Below are 27,256 nucleotides of genomic sequence, written 5' to 3' on the forward strand. Positions count from 1 at the left end.
AGACATCGCCACAGTATGAGGAATTTGGGGAAGAAAAGTCACCTTTTTTGGGGAAGAAAAGTCTTACACAGGACCGCCCTTTGTTTATGACGAATGCCGTTCAGCCCCAGAGACCGACCCAAACAACAAAACAAATGTATCACTCCATATTTGGGGAGTCTTAGCAGGTAAACTGAACAAAATATTGCTCATCCAGCCAGTTACCCACAGGGACGCGCACAGGACGTACCTGAATGACTCACCGTGAACAATCCGCGAGTATCATCCTCAGGACGTTGTCTGGATTCATATCGAAGGACGAGGACACGATGACACTTTGGGGACATCGTGAGGACCGCGTGTGTTCTTTGTTCTTCTTTGTTCTGTGTTCTTTGTGTTCTTTGGATCTTCCACAGACGAATATTTACGTGACGTGACATGCACACACGGCGTATGAAGTGTGTACAGGCACCCCACATTTTCAGTCTTGCTCTTGAAGGTGCAGTGCAGAATCCATAGCTCGGCGTTTCGGACCTTCGAAGCTCACGATCACAATCAACTGACAAGGCGTGAGTTCGGGCCCTGCTATGTACTCAGGTGAAGTTCGTCATGGCGTATCCATGTGCTCGATCATGCCGGATGTTGGCGCACTCACCAGATAACATCACACCTGCTCTGTTTACAAGTGTGATGTTATTCGCTGAGTGCACTAATATGCTGCATGATCGAGCTCAGCCATGTCGACTTTCACGTGAGTTCGTAGCAAGGCACGAAATCACGCCTTATCAGATGATTGTGATCGTGAGTTTCGAAGAGTCGAAACGGCGAGCTATGGCAGAATCAAGTGAAATGCACACGGAAACACCTGTCCTATGGAAGCGTCCCAGGTGAATAAACGAATGTTACCTTCTAACGTAGTCCCCGGTAACGTCCACATACTTCGCCCATGGATGCTTGAGTGCTTGGATCCTGGTGAAAAAGAATATATATATACAGGGTGTTTTTTATTCGTTATATAATTTTTATTTAAAAAAACTAGCAGAGCAAAATAGATGCCGTTTATGCAATTGAGTTATATGGCCAGGCGGGCATTCGAAGCATTCTGTCGAAGAAAGTAACTACAAGATCACTAATTACTTAAAATTCATTAATTAACTCTTTAATCATGCGATTTCGCGCAAAAGCGATGTAGCCAAACGGAATATATTCCTCGTTGAAAGCCATTCCATGTTGAAAAAACCCTTAAATGCGCAAGTGTGTTGAAATATCGGTCGCTGAATTTCGCGATGCAAAGGAGCCGAAACAAGAACTACGCACATTTCGAGCGCAGAAATGAAGCGACCTTCGCCTTATCTGGGTCTGCGAGCTGTCTATCTGGCCAACAGAATAGCTCCTACGCCAATCAGCTCCATCTTCCCAAACCACGTGGCCCTGTCACGTCGATTGCCTGTCGCTCTTTCTGCGCTCGAAAAGTGCGTAGTTCTTGTTTCGGCTCATTTGTATAGCGAAATTCAGCGATGGATATTTCAACACACGTGCGCGTTTTGGGGTTTTTGAAACATTAAATGTCTTTCAACGAGGAACATCTCCCGTTCTGTTCTCTCGCAAACCCGAGAGACCAGCTTTCGGGTTTGCAAAAAACCAACACGGGACTTGTTGCAGACGCGCGAGCAGTTAATGTCAAGCCAAAATGTCAAAATGTCAATGAGAACTGTGACTATCGTTCGATAACAGGACGCTCGAGAGCGCTGTGATCCGGCGCTCCTCGCGCATCTGCCACAGGTCCCGCGTCGGTTTTTTGCAAACCGGAAAGTTAGTCTTTTGAGCCGGGAAAAAAATGATCCGTCAGAGGTACAAAGTTGCAATCAGCGGGTTTCGTGTGGTTGTATCGCCCGCTACAACCTTCTCATTGACATTTTGGCTCTAATCCTTATAATTAAAAAAACTGACTGATTAATTTCACTGACAAAATTGTTAGATTGCGCTAGATTGTGGATTGCGCTGCTCCGCGCAAGAAATATGTAAACCGAAACCAATGAATTACTCGAAAAAATCACTAAGTGTCGACGCGGTTTTTTTCTTGCAATATTTTTCACTGAAGGTCCCGATGCGTAAAACCAGAGGTTCCGTAAGCGTGCGTAGTAAAATTTAAAAATAGGATGTTTATTTAATTAGTGAGCGTATGCAAATGAGCCGCTCAGTATTCAGTTCATAGCCGATGTCCCAAGGATCTTTACCAAAAAGAAATTTCTTCGCTAGCGCTACCTGTTCACGAATTATTCAGCCGGGGGATTTTCGTGAAACACCCTGTATATAAGTCGGAAGTTTGGTCTTTCCAAAAAAAGAAAGGTCATGGCTTCAATGTCGCCACCATCACTGGTAAAGTGGACATCAGAGAGCGCCTGTTTCATTTTGGGGAACAAATGGCTGTGCGAGATTTGACGAGTATGGTTGACCACGCGAACGTCATAGGAGTGAGTTGCTGTCATCGCTACAGCAACTCGGTGTGAGGCGCGTCTTCCTGATGGAACGAACCCCTCGCCGGGGAAAGCCGCGTCCCTTGGCTTATATGGCAACCCGGAAGCGTGACCTACCGAAGTGGTGGTTATGACCTGACCTTATCGTGCACTCGGCGGATGTTTTCTTGTGCGGCGACTTCCGCAGGACTGCCAGGACGGGGCTCGTCTTCGCGCCCGTCCCGTCCTCGCTTGAATTTTGCTGCCAGCTTCTTCAGCCTGTTGTATAGGATACGACATCGTCCCTCAACGTAACCGCCATATAGTCGACGTTTGACGGATTTCGGCCCTTTCGAGACAAATGTTGGATGACATCACGTGCCTTCACTTTCTCCCTTTGAGCCCAACTGCGGACATCGTCTCGAGTTGGCCGTCACCGGAAAGCCGTGTAGTGCGCCACGCGCTATTTCTGGTGGCACCTGTCTTTGAAGAATGTCTGTGTCCCATGATAATGTTGCATGTCTGTGCGCGCACTCGTCCTGTGTCGGGCCGAGAACTTCTGGGACGCCCCTTGTATAGCTTGCTGTGTATAGTTTTATAACCACTGCGGTTGAAGCTGAGTAACTCTTATAATAATTATCTGCCGGACATAAACCGATTTGATATGAATTACAGCTTTACGACGGTTCATACTTGGCTGCTATAGGAGACATCGTGGTAGTGATTCCTAACTATCGCCTTGGAGCACTAGGGTTCGCAAAGGGAGCTCGGCCTCGGGGAAAAGGAAACCTAGGCATCTACGACCAACTGACGGCATTGAAGTGGGTCAGGGAGAACATCGGCTACTTCGGCGGAAACGCTTCCAAAATCGTGCTGATGGGTCACGGAAGCGGAGCCACATCGGTTGGATACCTTATGCTGTTTTCCCAGTTAACGAGATCCGTAGAACGGTTTATCCTGTTGAGTGGGAGTCCTTTTCGACGGTAAGTATGTTCACCCGTTCCTGTATCCGTGTGAAAGGTACACTCTTAGAAATTAACTTCACCACATAGCACGCTCCTAGCCAACCATAATCTCGAATGATATCGTTATCTGCCCTGATCTGTTGAAAACGGGAGGCGTACGCCTTTTTTGTGACAATTATGAACAGCATAAGTGTCACAAGAAAGGCGTACACTTCCCGTTTTCAACAAATTAGGACAGATAACGATATCATTTGAGATGATGGTTGAGATAAGTATTTAACGAGATTGAAACATTCAAATAATTTAGTTTACTAAAAAACAACCTTTCGGACGGAGTCCGTCCTTCCTCAGGTGTGATACATTTAACACTTGGTACAGTATCTGTACTAAGTGTTAAATGTATCGCACCTGATGAAGGACGGACTCCGTCCGACAGCTTGTTTTTTAGTAAACTAAATTATTTGAATGTTTCAATTTCGTTACATACTTACCCTATTCACTTGCGAGTGCTGGACTTTTCCCATTTTTGCATGTGAGATGATGGTTGGCTAGGAGCATGCTATGCGGTGAAGTTCATTTTTAAGAGGGTAGAAGGGCTAGCTGCGCAGGCGAGCTGATACATAACAACGGAATGGTAACCCGAGACAGGGAAAAGGGGATGAAGACAACAAGTTCTCAAACAGAGCAGCCACCCTTCATTGAACAAATGACTAGTCATTTGTTAATAATAATAAATAAATAAATATAATAAATAATAATAAAGACCGGCCTCGGTGGCTCAGTCGGTAGCGTGTTCGCCTTCTGATCCCGAGATTGCGGGTTCGAACCCGGCCGAGGACGCTAGCATCTTGGTGGCAGGGTACAAGTTGCTTAGACATGCCGTCTTCCGCGAGGGACGTTAAATACGGGGTGCCGTGTGATGAGCTTTCATGGCATGTTAAAGCACCCTCAGCTGGGCAAAAGCAATCCACAGACCGACCGCTGCGGCGTCGCTCATGATCTCAGTCGTCTCGCGACGTAAACCCCCAATTATTATTATCATTATTATTTTTTCAATAAAGGTTCGTTTCCACTACCATTACCACATTACACATCCGTTGCTGTATCCGTGTGCATAGAATAAAACGTGTCCGAAATGCTTACTGAGTTTCTTCAGTTCGTGCCCCGTGATGTGCGTTCGCAGTAGCACTTTCTGACTAGCTATACCCTATCTCCAACGTACAAAGCTAGGAAACACGGAGACACGCAAACACACTCGAGGCGGGCGGCATCTTTCTCATGTAACGCGATAGTGGATGACGCAATTAAAGAGAGGCTTGTGTTGTGTTTGTCTTCATATGTTTAATTGTCTCATCCACTTCAGGGTTAAATTAGAAAGATGCCGCTCGCAACGAGTGTGTTCGTCTGTGTGAACGTGGCAGCGACTGGCAACAATGTAAGAGGGAATGTGTTGAGGGTGAGTGCATGTCTCCCTGTTTCCTAGCGTGGCTTAGTCAACACCACATAGGGTCGCTCGTCGATGTGACGTAAAAACTAAGAGGCAGTCAATCAGGATCGTGTTTCCAATGGCCGTATAGTCAATCACGAACGTGCTTTCAGCAGTCGTAGCCATGGAGACGAACCGACGTCGTCTGCGAGTAGAGATTGAACGTCCCCGCGAAGTAAATGAAAAAAAAAAAAAAACTTTAAAGGGAAGCGCAAAATGGTCCCACATCTTTCTCGAAAGCGTGTTGCACGTTTCGTCTACAGATTTAAGTCTGCAGGTTCAAAGTTAGGTGCAATCATTTGCGAGTTCTTGAATGCGCAGGACGGCGAATCGCAGCAGTAGCAGACGAATTCTGGCTTTATATGTTCACGTAGTGAAGGAGGGAGAGGAGGCAATAAGCAGGCCTTCTGTATCTAGGTGGCGTTGGCTTGGTACGTTGACGAGGGGGTAGCATGGTGTAATTGGTGGCATCTCTGACCGGCAATCAGAGGGTGTGGGTACGAATTCCACTATTGGTGCCTTTCCTTCAACTACCCGTATAAAATTCAGTTCAAGTATGAAACCGGGCGTTGTGATTGACCTATGTTAAATTGCTTCATCCAGTACAACGTCATATTGTGCATCAGTTTGAGCCATAAGGTGTTCCACATTTCCAATGTAGTACTACGTGCTAGCTATACAGCTGTAGGGGTGTCTTCAGCGAATGAGACAAGCTTTGGCATCCGCAATTGAAAATAATTTCGGCACACAAGAGGAGAGACAAGGGCCTGTTGTATATATTCAGTGTTGAAGGAGCAAACCCGTCGACAGGAAGAGACAAACACACTGCGATCACTGGCTCCACTACGCAAGTTTATTTCCTAAATGTAACGTAATTTATTTTCCACTGCACTTGTGGGGGAGGCGTGAGGCAAAAAGCCGGGAAACGCTTCACTAGGTCTCATCCATCATACAGAAAATTAGCAAAGCAACCGATAAAGATAAATTTTCGAAGCTTAGCCCAATTAAGACTACAGGTCCTGAGCTTGGCTTCGACCTTGCTTTCCCAGTAAAAAAAATCACTATCGGGACAGTAAGACATAGCATTACTAGCTCGGGAACCTCTTCCCTTCCCCTTTTCCGTGACTGTTTCAGCAGCTGGTTTCTAGGAAGTAAGCTTATTGTGTAATGGAAGCTTGTGTTCGTCGTCCCTTCGTGTTTGCTCCTTTACCAATGTATACATTTCTTAATAAGGTATATCTTTACGCAGTTACAGGGACAACACCAACTTGTCAACAGAAAATGTGAGGAACTTGGCCGTCGCCACCCGCTGTTCGGAGCGCCAAGTCGTTCTGAAAATGAACATAGAAAACCTTCTCGACTGCCTGAAGCGAGTCAATGCATCTACCATAGTAGAACGTTCCGGCATGCTTGGAAAGCCCACCTTCGTCCCGCATTTTGCCAGCGAACTCTTGCCAAAACCTCCAGTTCAGCTCGCGCAGAAGCTCACAGTCACACATAAGCAAATACTACTTGGTAAGACGGCGTTCATCTTCCCAGTAGCAAATAATACAATACCGCTTTATCTAGCCCCTTCCTTTTGATATTTTGACCCTTCCAATTCTGCACTAGTACAAACCCCTTTTCTGGACCATTTAGAAAAATCCACGGCACGTACGAAGCCATATTTTTAGCGTTTTTATGATGGTATCACAGCTGCTTTTAACGGACAATTTATAGTACATGTTACAGCCGAGCGTGAGTCAGATTTCTCCATGTACCGCATTTGACTACGGCAATATGTGATACCATGAATGTGGACCCTTGGTGGATCTCAGCAGTGGGTTATACTGCATGCACAAACGGTACATGCATTTAGAAATATAGGCGTGGAACGGTCGTCTTCACTCGATGGTGATGGTGTAATTTTTCGAGTTAAAGCTTCGCTTTTCACGAGCCTTGTGCGTTAAATACGTGAAGTATCCAAACAATTAAGGGAAAAGAGGTGCTACGCCAGGAATCTCTGAGTTGTCTGAATTCGTTAAGTTCTGGGCGTTTGAGTCTTATCCGTGTTCGCCGTCCCTAATTGTGCTCTATCATAGCCAATTGTCGTTGTTTACGACGTTAAGTATCCTTTACCTCTCACACTGCAAGAAATTGTGCAAGAAATTCATTGGGCGGAATGTGCCATTCGAGCGGCACGTCCAAATACTGAAAACGGCCACATTCCTAGAACAAAACCCAATGGCTGGACTTTCCCATTCAGTTGTTCCAGAGGTCCATAGCCACAAGGCAAAAAAATAACGCAAAAATTTGCTGCATCCATCTTTGCGCATTCTGCCAAATCCGTATAAATACGGTGGTTTCATAGGTTTATGGTTTGCAGGGAACGTTGCGGATGAAGGCAGCTTGGCTATGCGCATCCTCACAGCGCTATACGGAGACAGCGATAGTCGCACCTTGCATCCAGTTTTGCAATCCTTGTTTCGAATTATGGGAATCATCAATCCAAATGCAATAATTGAGGAATATCAACGCCGATACCCGTCACAAGTGGATTATCTGAGCGCTGCGTACGGTGACGTTGTCTACTACTGCCCGGTGTATCACTTCGCGCACTCTTTAGCCGTTGAAGGAAACGACGTCTTCGCTTACATCTTCGATCACGCTCCGTCCACTCGACGCCGCGGAACGGATAGAGCAGCTCACTATGATGATGTGGAGTGCATTTTCGGCAGCATATTGGAGAGAGGGAATTCATCGCCAACGGGAGCGGAGAAGGAGCTAGCGAAGAGGCTCGTGCTCATTGTAGCTACATTCGCAAAAACGGGGTACGTTCATGGTCGTGCTTCCTCATTCCAGAGGGGGAGGGGAGGCTAATCTTTGTTTTGTGATGCATTGACATGACATATTACAGTGTCTGAAAGGAATGGATAACATTGCTCATTACTTTCTCATGCTTCTGCTGTCATTACATTCATGAAGTAATAACATTACCTTGGCATTAAATTTTGGCGGAAGTCTCTAACATATTCCTCCGTGGTGTGTGAAGCCCGTCCTGTGGAGAGACCTTCACATTACCGGTGATAGAATTCGTTTCTGCAAAATCGATGAATTATTTCGTTTTTCTTAGGGACGATAGCAGTTATGCAGAAGGCAACACACACAACAACTTTATTTGATGATTATGATTGATGATGATGATGATGATGATGATATTCAATTACAGAATCCAAAAGAGCAATCATAGATCAGATTTACTGCAGAGCATAGGTGGTTTGGGCACTCGGGCTTTTGTCTTCCGTCTTGGTGACCGCATCCGTGACCAGGGTGTCGGAGCGAACCGAAAACCGGAACCGAAAACCGAAAAAAACGCTATTTTGGTGCGAACCGGAACGGAATCGAAACCGTATACGTTTTTTTCGCTCAGGAGGGAAACCGAAAAATATATTTAACGGTTTTCGGTCCAAAAAAAAAAAAAAAACTTCGCCGGTTTGTACTACGGATAGGCGAATGAAACAGACGTCGTGTGCACTGAAGTCATGTCATGGGTACCATACGAGGGTTACGGTTACCGTGGAATGTATGTCGGTATACTATGACCCTTAGGCCCCTTTGTAATGGTTTATCGTTCGCGCACGCACACAGACTTAGAGGTACATGTGACACTCTAGCAATGTGCCGTACTGTTCGCTCTAATTTGATCCCCGCAAACTCTCCTCAACTAAACAGCGACCCAAGGGGGCTGCATAACGGCTTCTTTATCGGTAATGTCGCGCAACGCGTCCCTTGTTTGAGAGCAGCTAAGTTGAATACATTTACGTGTACGCGAGGGCAAGCCCGTGCAAAGTGTCAACTCTTTTGTGGACAGGACACGAAGAAAATAAAACGGAGCCGTCGAGCGCGTTTGTGAGTGAAGCTGTTCCTCGATTTGCGTCGTACTCGTGCCGTGGTGCTTGCTGGCTGGACAGTAGCAACAGACATTCAGATGGGACGCGATTGCTCCAACCCAGCAAGAAAGTACTTTACGTATGACATCACGACAAACAAGTCCGTTTGTAGCATGTGCTTCAAGAAAGGAGAAAGCCTATTTGAACAGACAGTAACCTACAGGAACCAGGAGCTACCAATTTCACAGCTGTCTATTAATATTAAATACCATGTATGCGCAATAAACGGGTTTACATTTTGTAACATTGTTTTTTTCTTGTGGGGATAAATATTCCCAGCAGAAGCGGAACCGGTTAGAAACCGGTATGAACCGTTATTTTTTTGCTCCGGAGCAGAACCGGTACCGGATCGTTTATGATGTAACCGGAACGAAAACCGGAACGAAAAACGTTTCGGTTCGACACCCTGTCCGTGACAAAGCTGGCTTGGGATTTTCCGTGCCGGTACGAGGCCGCAATAGACGACTTCAGAAAACCCCAGAGTGCTTAGCGCCGCTTTGAACTGTGGGAACTCGTGTTATCGGAAAGAAGGAAAAGGTCTGCCAACCTCTTCCAGTTTCTCCTCTCTCATCGCATTGTCCACGACGTGTCCAGGTCAGCAAAAACGAAACATGAAGGACCATTCTCCCTTCTCCCATAACAGTAAGGATGGAGCGCGTGCGCTAGGAGCACTGGGATTTCCTGAAACCGTCTATTCCTAACCGCCTTTCAACCCAAATTATGAGTAACCCCATTACGCGTTGCTCGGCCAAAACATAAATGCATTATACATTATTCCCTCATTGTCGGGATATAATAATATATGTATTACTTTTGCAATGCATTACGGCGCATCTCTGCTGCTCACATTTCTGGCCGCTATGAACAGCACAATTTACTCGAGACTGTACTCGGGACTGGGACTTGTTAGTTCCATGTTGTAGGTTAACTGTGCCTCCTTTTCTTTTGTGAAGTATACCTGGGTGCTTGTAGAACCCGCATTCCGCAAATACTAACGTGAAAACTTCCCAGATTTTCATTCCAACATTTCGTACTGCGATAACTTTTATTTCAGCTCTATGATGCGTATACTATCCAGGACATCGAACTTAATTTCTTTCTTGAATTTCTAGGCGCCCTCCTACCTCTCCGGGCAGCATAGATTGGCCGAAGTTCGTCGCCGGTTTTCCTGTCGTGGCACGAATTTTTACCGGCAGTTTGCAGTATATCAACTTTCCGAGTGCACATCGTTGCAACAGACTGCGCAAAGCTATTCTTTAGTGGAACATCGAGCGTTCATCGGTTGCACATCAATCATTGCCCAACTTTATACTTTGAGCACAAGCAAATCATATGAATATATTTGAAATTTTGTGATTGTATTTATCGAAAAATCAATTAAAAGCACTATCGAATGTACTAGGACAGGCCCGTAACGCAGTTCCGAAAATAGGCACGCATACTGAATAGCGTCTTGTGTGACAAAAACAAACGGGTGATGAGTATCAAATTAATTTTATGGACAACCGAGAAACCGTGCTAATATGCAATCAAATAACTAGAACCACGTGCAACACATTGAAATTGAAAAGCGTTGGACAAATAAAGCATTTTTAGCTCTCTAAAAGTGAAGTAGTTATTAACTTGACACTGTTCTACTAGTAGAACCTGCCAACTTGAACCAACGTAACCAAGTGAGTATAACAACCTAAGATTGTATGCGGAAAGGTCGACTGAAGGGAAATACATTGCGGTGTAATTAACGTGATGGGTTGGAACACTCTAAGGTACTCTTGGTGGGATTAGTGCCACTAATACTTGGAGCGAGGCGACACAGGATGAGACAACACACACATCGAAGTCGCGTCATGTGTGTGTTGCGCTCCAAACCATGTACCAATCAGTCCCATATATTCTGACACTAATAAAGTGTTTCGTACGTACTCAAGGTACAAACATTCATCACGGATAGCTGTAAAAGAAAAAAAAAACAATCGGTCGGTTGATTTTACACGCAGCAGCTCCGCGAGAGGCCGGGGCAAGGTATTGTGGGATACATGAGGGAGAGAACCCGCCCATTCGCTCAGCCGATATAGTTTCAGTGGTTGGCGCCGGGTTACTACGTGCTTTACTGCAGCCACCAACGAAGAAGAAAGGCAGGGGTAAAACGTGTGCGTGCCGAAACAACAAAAAACACGTTGGGTAACAACATTTTAAACTTTGCGACTTCGCACGTGTACTGTCACATGGAGAATCAGGCGATGCTGCTTCGCCACTCAAGATACCCACTGTACCTTGCGCGCGCCCTCAAGTGCTGCGCAAGGCTTGTTTTTGCGTGAGTAAAAGCAGTTGATTTGAACGGAATTCAGTTGATTTGAATTACGGAAGAACACGCAGTGATATATTCAGACCACCTACAAGCTCCCATATGTTTGGCGGCCCCACCCTTTCTTTACTATGCATCCCTACGGGGGATATTGTTATTTGAGCTTGAGACGCATATCGGTGACAGGCTCGGAACCAATTGTCATTTAGAAATAGCTCCCTGATACTTGATTATTCCGTCCTTCAAATATTCGAGGGAAGACGTCATGTCGTGCAGTTTCGCTCGATCTCAGTGAATCAGCAGTATTCCTGCAAAGGAGGCGCCAGGTACACTCACGAGCAGAGTTGTGTTAAGTTACTAAAAAATGTGATTAAGTTACAGCTACAGCTACATAACTCGGGTGTAGTTCCGTACCGGGACCACTCGTTTAAAAAAAAATAGTGATAGCGTTAGGAAGGTAAATATTGCATAGAAGTGGAAGAAGGTCATATACTGAATCTAAAAATATAAGAATTACAATATTCTGTGGAATAGAAGATTTTTTTTTATATGCATTTCAACAACCCCACCTGATTCACTTTTAGCGCAGGAGAGACACGGGAATGCTAAGCCTAACGGACTCGAAGCTTGACATCTTGCAAGAGGTAAGGTCGTTGAATCCGGCTAAATCACCTCACTTTAATAAGGTTAGTCTAGGTTAGGTTCTACAGATTGGGGGGTCTGTGGAGGGGCGCTGCTTCCCCAAGGCACGCACTAGGCGGTGCGGGCGTCGAGACTGTGCCTCGGGTAGGTCAGAAGGTCCTCAGTAAAGATGGCGGATCGCCTTCAAGAAACGGGCGAAAAAATTTAATTTTTCTACGTGTCACGCAATATACGAGGGTCATTCCTGTTTAATTTCGTTACTAATTAGCTCCTCTTTCACGTAAAAGATTGATTTTATTCTTTAAAAAGCCCAGTGGTCCCGATACGGAACTACATCCCTTGACTCGACAGTACTTTAAGTTACAAGAAAAGTTAGTGAAACTAGAATTCAATTCAGGTAGTTAGTTACTCGTTAAATAGGTATTTACTTCCACGAAGTGGTGATATCAGTGACAAAAAGCTCTTGTAGAGTTGGCAAAGGCCCTCCGACACCTACAGTACTAAAGGCAACCAGGCCGTGATGAAAAGTTCCCGGCCCGGTCCACATCCAGATATATGAACGCAATCTCGTCATCGTAGCAAGGAAGAGCGAGGCGAAGAAGTGGAATTGTAGGTTTGTAAAGCGGAGCGTTCATTTTTGTTCCGGCTATCACCAGAACGATGTCTACTACAAGCGTGAAATTTTCAGAAGTTCTTGTTCATACAGAAGGAAACACGAATCTAGCTCCGTAGCTCCAGAGAAACGGCCGCAGATTGATACAACTATTACAGGGAGCTGTGTGGTAATGTTCTAAAAACTAACTATTCCGACATGGAGAAGATTGGGGCCGACGGCCACGACGTAGAAGTAGATGAGTGCAAAATTGGGAGGGTAAAATTCAATAGAGGGAGTCTAGTAGACGGGACATGGGTAATTGGCATGATTGACATCCATATGACCACAATTAGAAGTTTGTCGGGACAACAGGCGCGATGCTATAACATTACTATCGCAAATCACAAACGATGTAGAAGAGAAGACTGTAATAATCACTGATTGCTGGAAAGGCTACATGGGGCTTGATCAGAATGGACACGACCAGAATTCTGTGACAAAAACTTAAAGCGTGCTTCACCTGCATGCTGCCATAGGCGCAATGCATAAGGAATGCAAAATCGCCTGTAGTTCGTTTTGTTGATACCGCTCTGCGTTTGTTGTCTAGAGGTACGATGTTTGAGCACCAAGGGTGATCTTTAACACAAATTTGTCGATGGTTAACGCTATCTTCGAGGTTCCATTTATGGCGAATTCGGGGGGGTCATTTCGGAGCAACTTTCTTGCCAGATCTCGAGCAGTCATGTTCGCTTGGTCAAAACGAAGCAAATATCGCATGTTCGCGTGGCGCTTTCCGATCGCTCGGAATTTGCTAGCTAGCACTTTTTTTGCCCGGTCTCAAAACGATCGAGCAGCAGATTGCTCAACTGTATCCGGTGTCGTCACATCCGCACTGCAACGGTGGCGAGTGCCCTCATTGGCCCCCATGTTCAAACCACGTGGTTTAGCAGACGACAAAACTCGAAGATTTGCGACCGCGACGCCCCTAGCGTGATCCAAGTTCCTAAAACCGCTAGATTCCTAGCAATCATGTTCGGGTGGCAACGGTCACGTGATCCAGCTCGGTCGCCGACCTAGCAATTTCCGAGCGCTCGGCCATTTTGCTACGAAATGACCACCCGAATTCGCTATTAGGTTCCAAAGTACGTGCGTGCAGGTGAAGCCGGCTTTACGTTCTCTCCGTATTTGTTTCGTTGTCACTTTTGCCAATTTCTTGCGGGAGCTAAGAGGACGAGAACAATAGACGACGCTCAAGCGTGAAGTGATTTGATCGAGACATATAGTATGGTGAGCAGCATAACGCGCGCCGGCGAGCTTCTTCGTCTTCCTCTCTGCAGACTGTCGAGTGATGGTGGTACTGCAGATACTATACAGATACTGCTTGCGGTAGTCGGCCTCGATAGGGCGGGCAACGTGACGAGTAACACAGAGGGGAACTGCATCCCTGTTGACTTCACTGGGAACTGTGCCGACATACGTCTTTGATCACATTTAACATTTACATGTGACGTTTATGTACTTGATACACATATTCTTGTATGACACTGTTGCGAATCAAGGACGAAATACTGCACAGCTGACCGAGCGGGCAGATTCGATCACGTGTTGCCTTCCCGACACATTTCCCTATACGTTTTTCAGGAAAACGTAACGCAGACTTCTCACGCGTACTACCATAGACGCAATGCATGAGGAACAGAAAAACCCCTGCCTGTTTGGTTAATATTGCTGTGCATTTGTTATGCGCGTTCCTTATGTCCCAGAAAATGATTTTGATTACTAAATTGGATATGATCAACGCTGTCCCCGAGGTTCCATTTAGGTTCCAATCTACAGGTAGTCCTGGTACTGATGTACCGTCGTTACAAAACATGACAATGCGTGAGCAAAATCTGCTCTGTATTTTTTTTATTTCCCTCTCTTTTTTTAGGAAGTCGTAGAGCAGGCTTCAACCGTATTGGCGACTCCAATGAACTACAGGTGGAGCACCGAACTTCCAAGATGGCGGACAAGAACGGGTGTCCCGGGCGAAGCGAGCGTAGGGACTGCAGTGTTGGCCGCATTATGTTCACCCTGGGGACTCCGTTTCAGTCTTTAATACGCCCAAATTGAGATGCTTCATAAAAGCGGAATTAATTTTGTCTGCGGGACATCTCACACTGTGCAGTTCAACTCCGAGAAGCAGGCAGAAAGCTTCCGTCGTCTGTATTTGTTTATATACGAGGGGTGTTCAAGTCAAACCGGGACTTTTCATTTTTCGCAAACGTAAAATGAACTTACAGGCGAGAAATTAATTTTATTTTTCAACGTAATCTCCAGGTGCACTAATGCACTTGTCCCAGCGTTTCACGAGGGCTTGGATGCCAGCAACGTAGAAATCCTTACAGGCGAGTAGCAGCTATGATCGGACCACATTCTTGACCTCCTCGTCGCAGCTGAAGTGGCGGCCCCCAAGGAACGCCTGCAGTGGCCCGAAGAGATGGAAATCGCTGGGGGCGAGGTCTGGACTGTAAGTGGGATGTGGCAGCAACTCCCAGCCAGGTTCCTGCAAGGTGCGTGTCGTGAGATGCGCGGTATGCGGGCGTGCATTGTCCTGTAGGATGAGGACCCCTTTGCCGATGAGACCCGGCTTTCCGAAACTGGAGGTGTTCATGAATGATAGTCAACGTTCCCCCAGAAAGGTCCGTCTTTCGAGCCAGTTCGAGACATGTTATCCGTCGGCCCTTGAGGATCAAGCGCTCCACAAGTTGGATGTTCTCAGGAACTCTGACACTGGGCACTGAGCCGCCCTGGCCATGATCGTCCTGCACTGATGTACGGCCGTCTCGGAACCGTTTGCACCACTCAAAAGCTTTGCTGCGGCTAAGTGTATCGTGGCCATACTGAGCCTGAAGTCTTCTGTGAATTTCAGATGACTTTATGCCTTCATTCACGAGAAACGCAATGGCTTCATGACAATTCGCTGTTCGATGTGCGCGCTCACCTCGTTGTCGGCCATCTTGTCCAGCATGTGTCTTCTGTTTTTCACAAACTTTGGACCACCACGTGGTGAACGCGGAGGCCTGTCGGGCGTGAAAATGACGAAAAAGAAGTAGCGCGAGCCATTTGTACACTCAGGAGACAGAAAGTTCCGGTTTGACTTGAGCACCCCTCGTATATATGCATTATTCCTGTGTATCGGTAAATATACATACCTCGTGTGCACTGGTGTTCGCATCGTCAGACGTCACAAGGAGAAACACTGGTGTCCGGACTACGGTCCGTTCGTGACGTTTTCGACCGTCCGCTGCTACCATTTCGTACGACTCGCCAGAGAAATGGGTTGAGCAAATACGGAGTGGATCACGGATGTCTTGACCAAGCGCTTGCAACCACTTTCTTTACCGCGCATTATCCGTTGGAATCTTGTGGCACACAACGTCCCTTGTCGAAAGAGCACACTTGGTATATCTTCGAACATTACAGTAGGTACCTGGCATCGCTGTCAGGTGAAGTTCTGTTCAATTTCGGCAGGAAATGAACTTTTTTGCATACACAAACCTCGCCAGACGTAACACACGCCGTGCGATATGGTTGGGAGAAGAGCAAACAGAGGGCGTTGACAGTATTTTGGGATACTGTTTCTTCGATGTTTTGAAGAATTGTCCATGTAATTCTTGTGATTCTAAAAGTAGTGTGTGCGGCATCACACAGGCAAACACAACCAGATCGCACACAGAAACAGGGGGGTCAAATTTCACTTTACAGTCCCGCAACAGAACAAACATTGTTTATGTTAGAGTGACTAAATAAGATACGCCATTTAGCGTCTCTGTTCTACGTTAAAACAAGAGGGAATATTTACCGTGAAATTATAAATTACAGTTAAAATACGAATTCGATCATTGTATCAGGGCCATTTGCCATTTTTTCGTTCCGAAAAGTCGTCAGACCTAATTCCCAAATCTGCAGAGCGGTACAAAAATAATGTAACCGTTGTCCTTTATAAAAAAATTAAAAGAAAACACAGGAAACATAATACATTTTGTCTAGATATATTTTGAAGAAACAGACAACTGACGCCACGTGCATTTCAGAATTTCTTGAGATTGATGACGACTCAGCGATGATGTGTCGCTCAACCGGCACAAAACCTGGCATCAGGAATAACGTAATGTAACCCCTAACTGTCGCTTAAACGAACACCTGGCCGTGAAGCTGAACAAGGCTACTAAGAATACGTGATAGACTTTCTTCAAGATATTAAGAGCTGAATCGCTTGAGCATAATTGTCTAACGTGCAATAAAAAAAAGTGATTATTGTTCGGTTTCCCATTTTTATTACTCGCACGTTGTTGCGAAGCCACGAATCGCCGAAACATTACACTATTTCCGAGGGCTATCCGAATGAGTGTTTTTCGACATTTGGAGACCCGTTGACTCGACGTGACACGAATGTCGAAACTACGCACTATCCTTGAATTCCAATTCACATTACCGTAATAGAGACAAATTGACGTGAAACACTAAGCGGAGTGGAGCTGGGAGTGGAGCCTGAGTTTAGTATTCAGGACAGTTGACAGCGTTCGGTCATGCACTGGGGAGCCTCACCCATCTCATGGATTTCACGACGTCAGAAAAGATAATTCATCTCAGGGTGAACGATATTGGCATTCATCATCTAATTAGGAGATGTGTGCATGCAATCATCGTCCGTCGAATTCTGTTCGTTCAATAGTGAAGCGTACAACTCCTTTTAACAAATCACAGCATTGCGTGACATACGAAGCCCCTCGTAGTGTTGTCCCTCGCAGTTTTCTGTGTATGTGTGTGTGTGCGGAGTACCTGCTTTCACGTTTCTCCTACATGGGAAGTAAAATGTAGTTCCCACATGGTGGCACATAGGCAGACTACACGCCAGACAGCGATGAACAAAAAGAGGTAAGCTAACCGAAAGTAACCAGGATATAAAACCTGGCACGAAAAGTTGTCGCACCCTTTTCTTTCCAAAATGGTCTAAAAAATAGACACATACAAGTTACTGCTGAGTAAATGTCTCGTGACTTCTGTAACTATAACCGTAACTGCTTCTATATAGATCGCTGTTCAATTCAATTTTTACTTTTATGGTGACCATGAACAACCGTAGTCTGCACCGCACTAGAACAACATCATGCACAACATAACCAAGCATCCCTGCAAGCATGACCAGCGGCATTGGCCGAGTGGTTAAAAGAATCCGCCCGTTGGTAGTATACTCAAGGTCATGCTGGAGACTGGGAGTGGCTGGGTTCGAATCCTACCACCGGCTGTGCTGTCTGAGGTTTTCCCTGGGTTTTCCGGCAGACCTTGCAGACGAGCGTCGGCACAGTTCCTCCTGAAGTCGGCCCAGGACTGATACTAACCCGCTGTCTCGATCTCACTCCTTCCTGCTGTCGTCTGTCCACTGCTGTACGCCGCTCATACCCACAGTTGCTTCGCGGCGCTGACACCGAATAAAAGAAAAAGCAAGCTTGACATATGATAATCTTATGCTCCTAATGGCAGATGAGAAAACTTTCTAACTTGCGAAAATGTCGATGTCATTTTGTAGATAAACGTTATTATTACAGTCGGTCAGGACTCATGTAGAGGAACAGCATCTCCTCTACATTTGGTGACCCGAACAAAGAACATCACGCTCGGGTCACCAAATGTAGAGGAAATGGCGTTCCTCTACATGAGTCCCGACCGGCGATGATGGAATGTCCCTGCGGGCAGATGATGGCCGTGGCCTCACACTAGGACAGTGCCGGTAGAACTGATGAGCCAGGTAGCGCGTGGCAGCAGAGGCACATCGTCGTCATCATTGGTGGCCACCACAAGTTCATAACACGTGTGAAAAGAGTGCTCGCGACACATTCCAACTTAAAAAAGGAGGGAAGTATCTTAACGCCTTAGCGCGGGGGGCATTAAAGCAAATTGGTGAGAGAAGATACAGACAATCAGCCAAAGAGTGAACTCCGTTAAATAACAAAATGGAGTAATGGTATAGGCGACGAGAACACAGCGTATTAAGTCCACTGATGTCCAGTTAAGTCCAGTGATGAGAGTCGTAGTATGTGGGGATGCCAACGTGCCTGTCGTAAAACTTTCGAATAAAACGCTGCTGAACAATTTCAATCACTTGTTGACGTGTGGTGCAATCGAGTTCCAACATATGAGTCGTCGGAAATCCATTTGAGGACAGGCATGCACTACATCGTCTTGAAGGAGTTGTCGATCGCTTACACAGGAAACCTTAGGGTACAATTTTAAATCACCTGCATATTGAAGAACACCTGAAATTTTAACACATGCAGGCAAGCCATTCATAAAATAAAAAGAAAGAAAGAAAAGCAGAGGACCTATATTTGTTCCTTGTGGCACACCTGAGAACATTTTGTTAGAGCCAGAAGAGAAACCGCTTATCCGCACGTAATTCAAGGTTCCAGAAAGAGAAGAAGCTAACCCGTAACCGATAGAAAGAGATACCACATCGACATTGTTTTTTCGAGAGTAAAGGATGACTGACTGAGTCGAAGGCATTCGAGAACAAATCCTCTGGAAAGGAGAAGTCAAAATAGATGGAATCGACTTGGGAGCGTTGCGCTGTGCGTTGCCCTATACAATGGGGTTATGTAGCTAGATTAGATTCAGCTGATCTGCCTGCTGTAAACCCATACTGAGAACTTGTTAACATCGATCTGAAAAACAAGGCAGTAGGAATATCGATCTGTAGTAAAAAGAGATGGACGTAGATGTGCCCGATTTGTGTATGGGCACAACGGCAAAACTCTTCCATATTGATGGAACGAGCTCAGGGCGCTGTTAAACCGAACAGTTTGCATTGGAGCAAAAATACATGAACAGCCCTTGACAATAAAACTGTGTGTGCTGTCCGTCTTCGTTTCGCTTGCTCGTTTTCAACATGAAAATTAGGAATGTTATCGAAACCACTTTGTACTTACTTAAATCAGCTGTACTATTACGGACTTCGTGTTCAGTGACAGAGATGTGTGGCAACGTGAGAGACGAAGCGCAGGAAGCTATCACAGCGGTCGGTGTGTCTTGAGTGTAAGACATTAGAGAAATAGTCAGCGAAGATATTGATAGTTTCAGGAGGGTTGCTAACCACATGATTGCCCTTCAGCAAACTCATAGGGCTGGGATCTGGAGACGGCTTATCTTAAATGTGTGTCTAAAATAATTTAAATAAATAGGATTAATTTATAGGATAGGATCAAAATAATTCGGGTATCGCATCACGCTTCAAAAATAAAGCGCCACCTGTGGCACGCAAGGGCTCATGGGGACGTCAAGCGCCTTAAAGCATTACGAGACGGCCAGAGGAGGAGGTAAAAGAAGAACAACAACATTCCTGGTGTGCGCAGCAGCAGCGTCAGCCGAGGTGAACCATAACCCAAGCAGACGATAGAGCAGTACCTGTGCCTCAAAGCTCCCATGCTGCTTTGCGCCGCGCGCTTGATGGCGCGCATCTTTTTAAAATCGCCTATTGGCGCGTGTTTGATATAGAAGTACCGACTGCATGTCTTTTTCGTCAGACGCTTTCAGACATATGTCGGCACAGTTCCGTTAGAAGTCGGCCCTGGACGCGCGTTAACCAGGGTGTTAGTCGTGACGTTGCCCACCTCTGTGAGGTCGACAACGACGAGTCCATTCACCATCACCGCACCCACCATGTCTTTTTCCTCGTCGCAAGATGAGTTGCTAGTTGTCATATATGTGCGATGAAAATGAAGTCATTCCGCATGAGGCACTATATTCACTATGTTCAGCATCGGCCGACAATCTACACGGCTAGTTTATTCCTCCGATGTTAAATAAACGAATTCTAAAGATTAGCGCTGCTTCCGCGGCCGCAGAAGCTCCGGCAACGTGACGTCACTCCCTAAACGGAGAGTGAGAGCACGGCGCTCAGAGGAGGAATTCTCTGCTCAGACGCACCGTAAAGGTTGGTCCTCACTGGTGCGTTTTGACGCACAGGCATCCCTTCGATTGGCCTGTGTCCGTCAGTTACCAAGACAACGAGCTAACAGAGAGCTCCCTCGCACGGACATACAAGAGTTCGCAACGGCTCAACTTTTCCGCACAGCAGCGCGTTCGACGCAGCAAGGAGACCAATCAGAGCGGTGAACCTGACGCATGCGCAGCTTGTATTTGGTAGGTAAACAGCAATGCCGGCCTTCGGAGCAGCGTTGTGTGGTTTTGTGTGTCTGGTTCTGCCATGGGCGTTGCAGTGCAATAAATGCTTTGCAGCGAAATAAGTGACAAGGCGAGGCTAGATTACAAAAAGGCAGTGCAGCGTGAAAACATGCGTCCTTGTCGCAATTTCTGTTGCAAGTTCTGTTGGGCCACAAGAAATACAGCGGAAGCGTCGCTGAGCATCACCGTTTCCGGATCTTCCATATCGAGGCACCACAGCACACAAACAAAACGCCTCTAAAACACGATGTTCAATGGTAGTGCCTTCGCTGTGCCTTTGTCTGTGCTCTGTGGGCTTGCACTGAACCCGCATTGGTGGGCTTCGTCGACCACATGTGTCGACCACTGTCAACCGACGGACGTAGCTCCGTGGCAGTATATCAACGCATTGTGCTGCGTTGAACACTGAGGATGCGTGCCAACGGAACTGATGCCTGTGCGTCAAAACGCACCAGTGAGGACCAACCTAGACTCTATGAAACGCCACGCATGGCATTCCTTTTCTCCAGGTCACGGCCTCGTTGGTCTCTTAGGTGGTGTCGTTTTCTCGTTTTTCCAGAGAGGGAGTGGACGTTTTTCACATACGCGTCGTATCCTAGCGTCTCTCCAACAAACCATGCTCGGCGCGCGTCAAAACAAATGTGGATAGCACAAAGGAGCAAAACCGGTCCGAAGTGGGGCCCATTCGTGTGGTCTCCCCACTGGTCCCCACTTCTGTAGTCCCCATAGTGCACCATCTAGTGAAGACGGAGATAATCCTCTACGGCCCCTCAAAGTCATACGCATGCGCATATGCAATTGTGAAAAAGGTCCATTCCGGAATACTCTCAACATCCGGTGTCTGCTCTTGTCGCGTATTCCGTGGAATAAGAGTGAAACAATGCCACTATTTCGCATGAGATTTTTGATGCCGTGTACCGTGTACAGTGGTCCAGGGGGCATAAAATGACGGTGAAGTGTCCCTGATGCGACTGTCCCTCTCAGTTATATGACCATATTTAAACATCCTAATGAACGTGTTAAGTAACGGCCATCCGTGTCTGTGGACATTCCTTGCCACTTTACGAAGTGCGTCTTGTGCACCGTTTCGATCCAGTAATACCGATTCCGCGATGCGACGGAACAGATGTATCCCCTACCAGCCCGTTCCATCAGAGAGAGTGTTCGGCAATAAAACGCCAACAACGAACCATTGCGTCATCTTATCCGTTGACAAATCAATCAATAATTGGTTTATGGAATACGAAACACCGTGAAGATGTAAATAATAATTACGCGAACCCATGACAGCCGTGGCCTATAAGTCACTTTGCAGACACGCAACAGACCTTCTTCGCTTTCACATAGCAAAATATTTTTATGTGCGTTTATGTGTATATCAGTAAGCAGTGCGATAGGCTTGTCAAACTTGCTATTAACATTTAAAAAGAAGACTATTTTGTGGCCGCGATTTTTGATAAAGGACTAATAAACTGAAAGGTCTTCGTCTTCATTTGTGAAACGCCGTTGTTACGTCGTGCATGACCTTCCCGAAGGCGCTTGTGCTGCTCTGTCAGCTGCATGTCCAGTGCTGGTTTCCTAAACGCTTTCATAATTAGTTTTAATATTATATTGAAGGACGGTACCCTCTTCATGCCTGTTTGTCTTCACTTGCATAGTTGTATAGGGCCATAAGGGTTTTATGTGCGATGTGATGTGATGTGATGTGATGTGTGTGTGTGTGTGTGTGTGTGTTGTGTGTGTGTATACGAGCTTTAGCGCTAGGGAACTCAGCAAACAGGATTAACCAGATACAAATAATGTTCACGGTGCGCACTGTAGGAGTGCAGCGGATACTCTTACATAGCGTCGGAGATAGACGTTGTTCCAACTATGAAGATCTACAAAATAGCGCGGCTTTCTTTTAAACCTTGCACTGTGTTTATATAATACGCTTTATACAATTCGTTGCTTTACACCGCTAGAAAACTGTATCACCGTGTCTATTAATTAATTTATTTTTAGGGCGTTTATGCCCTGAGGGCATTACATAATGGAGGGGCTAACATGGCGACCGCTTACACAATTTACAAGAACGAAAAAAAAAAACACGTGATTATGAGGTGATAACAGCACTGTAAGTTGGTCAGCTAGAGGTTAAATATTGGAGAAGTGATGTTTTAAAGCGACCAGGATTAGTTGTGACGACAATGTGCATGGGAAGGATATTCCAGTCATTTTTTGTTTAGCGAAATATTTCTGAAAGATAGTTGTAACGGTACAGTGCACGCCTAACTTGTGGGTGATCGTGACGTGATGAAATGTAGTCGGGAGCTGAATTAAAGGCGCTTTCTGCTGATGAAGGACGGACTCCGTCCGAAAGCTTGTTTTTTAGCAAAAAAAATTATTTGAATGTTTCAATCTCTTTAAATCTGTTGCACAAATCAACTAGGAAAGGCGTTTGATACGAAGGAGCGCAAGAGCAAGACGTCGCTGTAGGTAGCCAAGACTACCTGTTGCAGTCTGAAACAGTATTTTCATTGTGAAGCGACAAGCTCATGTGTGATAGAAAATGCGATGCAATGTACTTATACGAGGAAACACAAGTGAGGTGTAATGAATCACGTGATTCATTAGGCCAATAAGATGCAGGAGGGTTAGCGTTATTGCGCTCTACGACCTCCTTCCAGGTTTCGTTGATTGCCCCCGGAATGGCATAGAAACCAGATCGCGTGTGTTTACGGTGTAAAGAAGAGACCACATGTAAACAAGAGACGGCATGGCCGAGCGGGCAATGGCATCCCCTCGTTGCCAAGATCGGTAGCCAATGTAGTGCTGAACACTGGGAGGTGGAGGGTTGGAATCCTTCCACCGGGATGTGCTGTCTGACGTTTTCCCTCGGCTCTCCAGAGACCTTGCAGACGAATGTCAGCACAGTTCCCCTTGAAGTCTGCCCAGGACACACTAACCCATGCCCCCTACTCCTTCCTGCTGTCTTCTCTCTATCTCTCCACGTCTATACGCTGCTCATAGCCACAGTTGCTTCGCGGAGCTGAGAAAAAAAAACACTCGTCAGCCACCAACCCGATTGCAGAACTGGGACACTAACTTTATTATTCAACACGCTCCGCCTCAAAGTCAATTCGAACAATTATTGCGCAATTACCGCTATTCGATAACCTCCATTGCTCGTCGACAGCACAACTGCCGTCATCGTTGTCACCGAGTAACGACGATTCCCATCAGATTTCTGGGTGTGACCGCAAACAGACCGCCCTTCCACATGGACCAAGCGCTCCCAGAGGAACAGACGCGACGAAATTACGCGACCATTAGTGCGCACACAACGCGGCTGTTCTCGTTATCTAAAGTAGTAGACCTCACTCCGTCGATCGGCCGTTACGGTTTTGACGTAAAGCGGCGTGGCCCTTTTTTTCTTTTTTGCTGGTCTGTGTTATTATTTTTTTTCCCGCAACGTGTATTCCGAACACCGACCTTGTAGCGTCGATGGCTCCCTCTATATGCACGCCAACGGCTGAGAGTTCGATGAGCGGCAACGAAGTGTCAGAGTGATCTGATGGATGCGTGCAGCGCGGACGCTTGCGATGACTCTACCCAGGAGAAAGCTACAGCCGACGACCAAAAGCCGGGCCAAGAAATCTTGGAAGAGATTAAGGTAAGCGGAATTAAAAGTGTACTGCGAACTAGTTTAAGTCTTTGTCTAGGTTAGCTGAAAAGAAAAAAGAAAGAGAGGAAGCTGTGAACAGTTCCTGCTTGCCCAGTTATTGGCATGTGATCGGGTTTGGAAGCACACCTATAGCTAAGTATATCGTACGGAAGATATCCTTCCCCGGTAAACAAGAGGATTGTTAAGTATGCATAAGTACAGTCAAGATTCCGCCATATAGCTTCTACTGGCTCAAATAAGCAAAACAAAGCGGAACATCCCACGACAATTACCCAATATTCCGTTTTTAACGAGTCAGTGGGGAGCGGATATTTATATATAAACAACATATATATAAATATAAACATATAAATATATATATATTTATATATATATTTATATATATATATATAACGGTGTCACAATTCATATAAATCACAATTGACGTTCGTTCGAAAATTGGACTACTACTGAGTCCTGGAAATGGAAATGGCTGTACGTACTGTGTGTAATGACGCGCACGTAGTGTAATGCGCACATGTAATGACACCACCCTGAGCTGTCGTTACGAGTCTTCCATAGGAAGAAAAGGAAATGCACAACAGGGAGAGTGATATACGTAGTTCATAACTAGGCACACGTATAGAACAACAACAATAACAGCTACATGCATGACGATGGGATGCGGTATTTCACCGCACGAATTACAATACCCTACGTCAGTGCGTGTGGGTTAATACATGATTGGGATGGCAATGAAGGAGATGAGACATACACACACACATACACACACACATACACGCACACATGACAGACAGGCCTAGAATGGCGCACGCAGTCAGTGTAAAAGTATATACTTCAAAACAAACGCACGACTTACACAAAGGTACACAGAAACAAGCTTGTGCAATAGCTGTTTACCACTCTCAGAATTTTCATTTTCAGTCACTTCCACTTCCACTTTTTCACTTCCACTTTGTCATTTAATTATTTATTATTAATTAATAATTATTAATTATTATCAGTTAGTTAATATTATTTATTAACGCTCGCTTAATAAATTAGTAAAATAAAGCAAACCTTGGAGCTTTCAGCAACCCACCATGGGTGCCACCTGCTCCATTGCAAGAGCTGTATAGCTGTTACATCCTCTGAATCAAAATCCTCGCAGCAATCAAAACAAAACACAGCGGGATCCCTCACATTCTCACGGGCACTCAATCAATAGAGCGGGAAAACAATGTAGGTCACTACAGATCTATAAAATACGGTGTCAGCAGTTCACACAAAAATGGAGTTCGCACTTAGTGTTCACAACACAGTTGTGAGACCAGTCTCACTCAAGAAGGCTACCAGCAGACGGATTGCCTTTCGTTGATTCACCCCTTGAATGAATCCTTAAATTAATGTCGCCATCATGACAAACAAAATCGATATTCAGAATCAGATATTGCATAGCAAATAGCTCGGAGTGCCAAAATTATTAGCAAATGAATTTGATCAAATGTCTTTTTCCTGTATAAGAGCGCTGTATCCCCGACAATTGCTAGACTACAGCGTAAATGTTTAAAACCCGTCTGAACCTCGAAGGGCTATCTTTGGTATCAGAAATGACATCGTCACACGCCGTATGCGTACCTGCCTTTTATGCCGTCGACGTGACTTCAACACTATAGGCTTGCCCTATTCAATGGCTTGTACAAAAATGCTGCGATGTTTCCTAACGGCGGCAAGTGGTGTACCAATATGGGACCTTCAAAGCCGTGTGCGTTTTGGGGATAGCGGGCATACACTGTAATAATCGTTCCCATTACTTCCTACATAAGCAGCATATAAAGAAAATTTAAAGTAGGCAAGTGATTCCTGATGATTGTCTTCACAAACCTTGTAACAATGGTGTTTTGGCGAGGCTTTTTTTCGCATTGGAGCAGTACAAATAGTCCATGATACATCTCAATCGCAAGATGAACAAACGCAAAAGAGACACGAACGGACGTAGCGAGCCTCCAATAGTAAGTGCTTCATTGGAACAAACAGAACGGGCGACGACTAAAAGAACTGGCGGTATTTTCGGTAACTTCGGTATCTTTCAACATGACGGATACGACGGCTCATGAAAGTTTGACCCCCGCCGCCTGGGCCGAAGACTTCGCCGTTCAAAAGCGTTTTCTTAACAAACCTGTCTCTCTTTCTCTGCAGGCTCGGATAATCGATAAATCGGATTCACAGGAGGCGATAGTGGAAAACTTGAAGGAAAAACTTCAAACATCAGGTAAAATACTAGTACATGATACGATGTGGTATGTAAGTCATTATATGCTAGAGGCTTCTATCTTCGTGATTTTTTTCTTTTACAAATCAATCAATCAATCTATCTTCGTGATTCATGTACGTCACTTAGCTATTTACTATATATTTCATAATGCTGGATGGGTCCTTTCAGACATTACCTTGGGGTGATAACACATGAAAAACAAAAAGAAAAAGAAAGAAAGAAATTCAGACGTTGAAACATAACAACCGTGGATGTCGGGATAGATGTACGTACAATATGTATGTACCAGAAGTACGTACACTAACAAGCAAAGAAACATAGTAGTCGAACAATGGGGTTACGCAGTTCTGTTTGTGGTATAAGTCGTGATCATTAATGATCGCAAGAGAGGTTGGAGGGTCATTCCAATCAATAGCGGTGTAGCAGAAACACTATTTAGAAAATGAATTCGTACTGCAATTAAAACTCTTTCTTCTTCTTCTTTTCTGAAACTTTCAAAAAGAATAAAGTGAAAATTAAAACGCAAAGAGAAACTGGAGAGCAAACCACAGTACGCCACCACCACAGTAACCACACTTGCGCCTATGAGAACTCTGTTGCAAAGTGTAATTTTATTTTTATTTTTAAATGGGTAGAGACTAGGTGTACGCCTTATTTCAGAAGGTAAGCCGTTCCAAACATTAGAGCCAAACCACACAAAAGAGACCGCAATTTGTGTGGTGTGAATAAATGAAAGATGTTCTCACTTCCGCTCA

At 45.5% G+C, this 27,256-nt stretch overlaps 1 protein-coding gene across 2 annotated transcripts in view; it reads left to right on the top strand.

Moving 5' to 3' along the window:
* Positions 1-10,415, top strand: part of LOC135396055 (para-nitrobenzyl esterase-like) — a 28,055-nt gene extending 17,640 nt beyond the window's left edge. For both annotated transcript variants that reach the window (XM_064627105.1, XM_064627106.1), the window contains 4 exons: positions 3,111-3,418; positions 6,136-6,401; positions 7,252-7,696; positions 9,928-10,415. In XM_064627105.1, the coding sequence (XP_064483175.1) occupies positions 3,111-3,418; positions 6,136-6,401; positions 7,252-7,696; positions 9,928-10,075 (1,167 nt within the window). In that variant the 3' untranslated portion in view covers positions 10,076-10,415. The remainder of the gene's footprint in view (positions 1-3,110; positions 3,419-6,135; positions 6,402-7,251; positions 7,697-9,927) is intronic.
* Positions 10,416-27,256: the final 16,841 nt, after the last annotated feature.

Source organism: Ornithodoros turicata, chromosome 5, assembly GCF_037126465.1.
Source record: "Ornithodoros turicata isolate Travis chromosome 5, ASM3712646v1, whole genome shotgun sequence".
Classification (NCBI taxonomy): Eukaryota; Metazoa; Arthropoda; class Arachnida; order Ixodida; family Argasidae; genus Ornithodoros; species Ornithodoros turicata.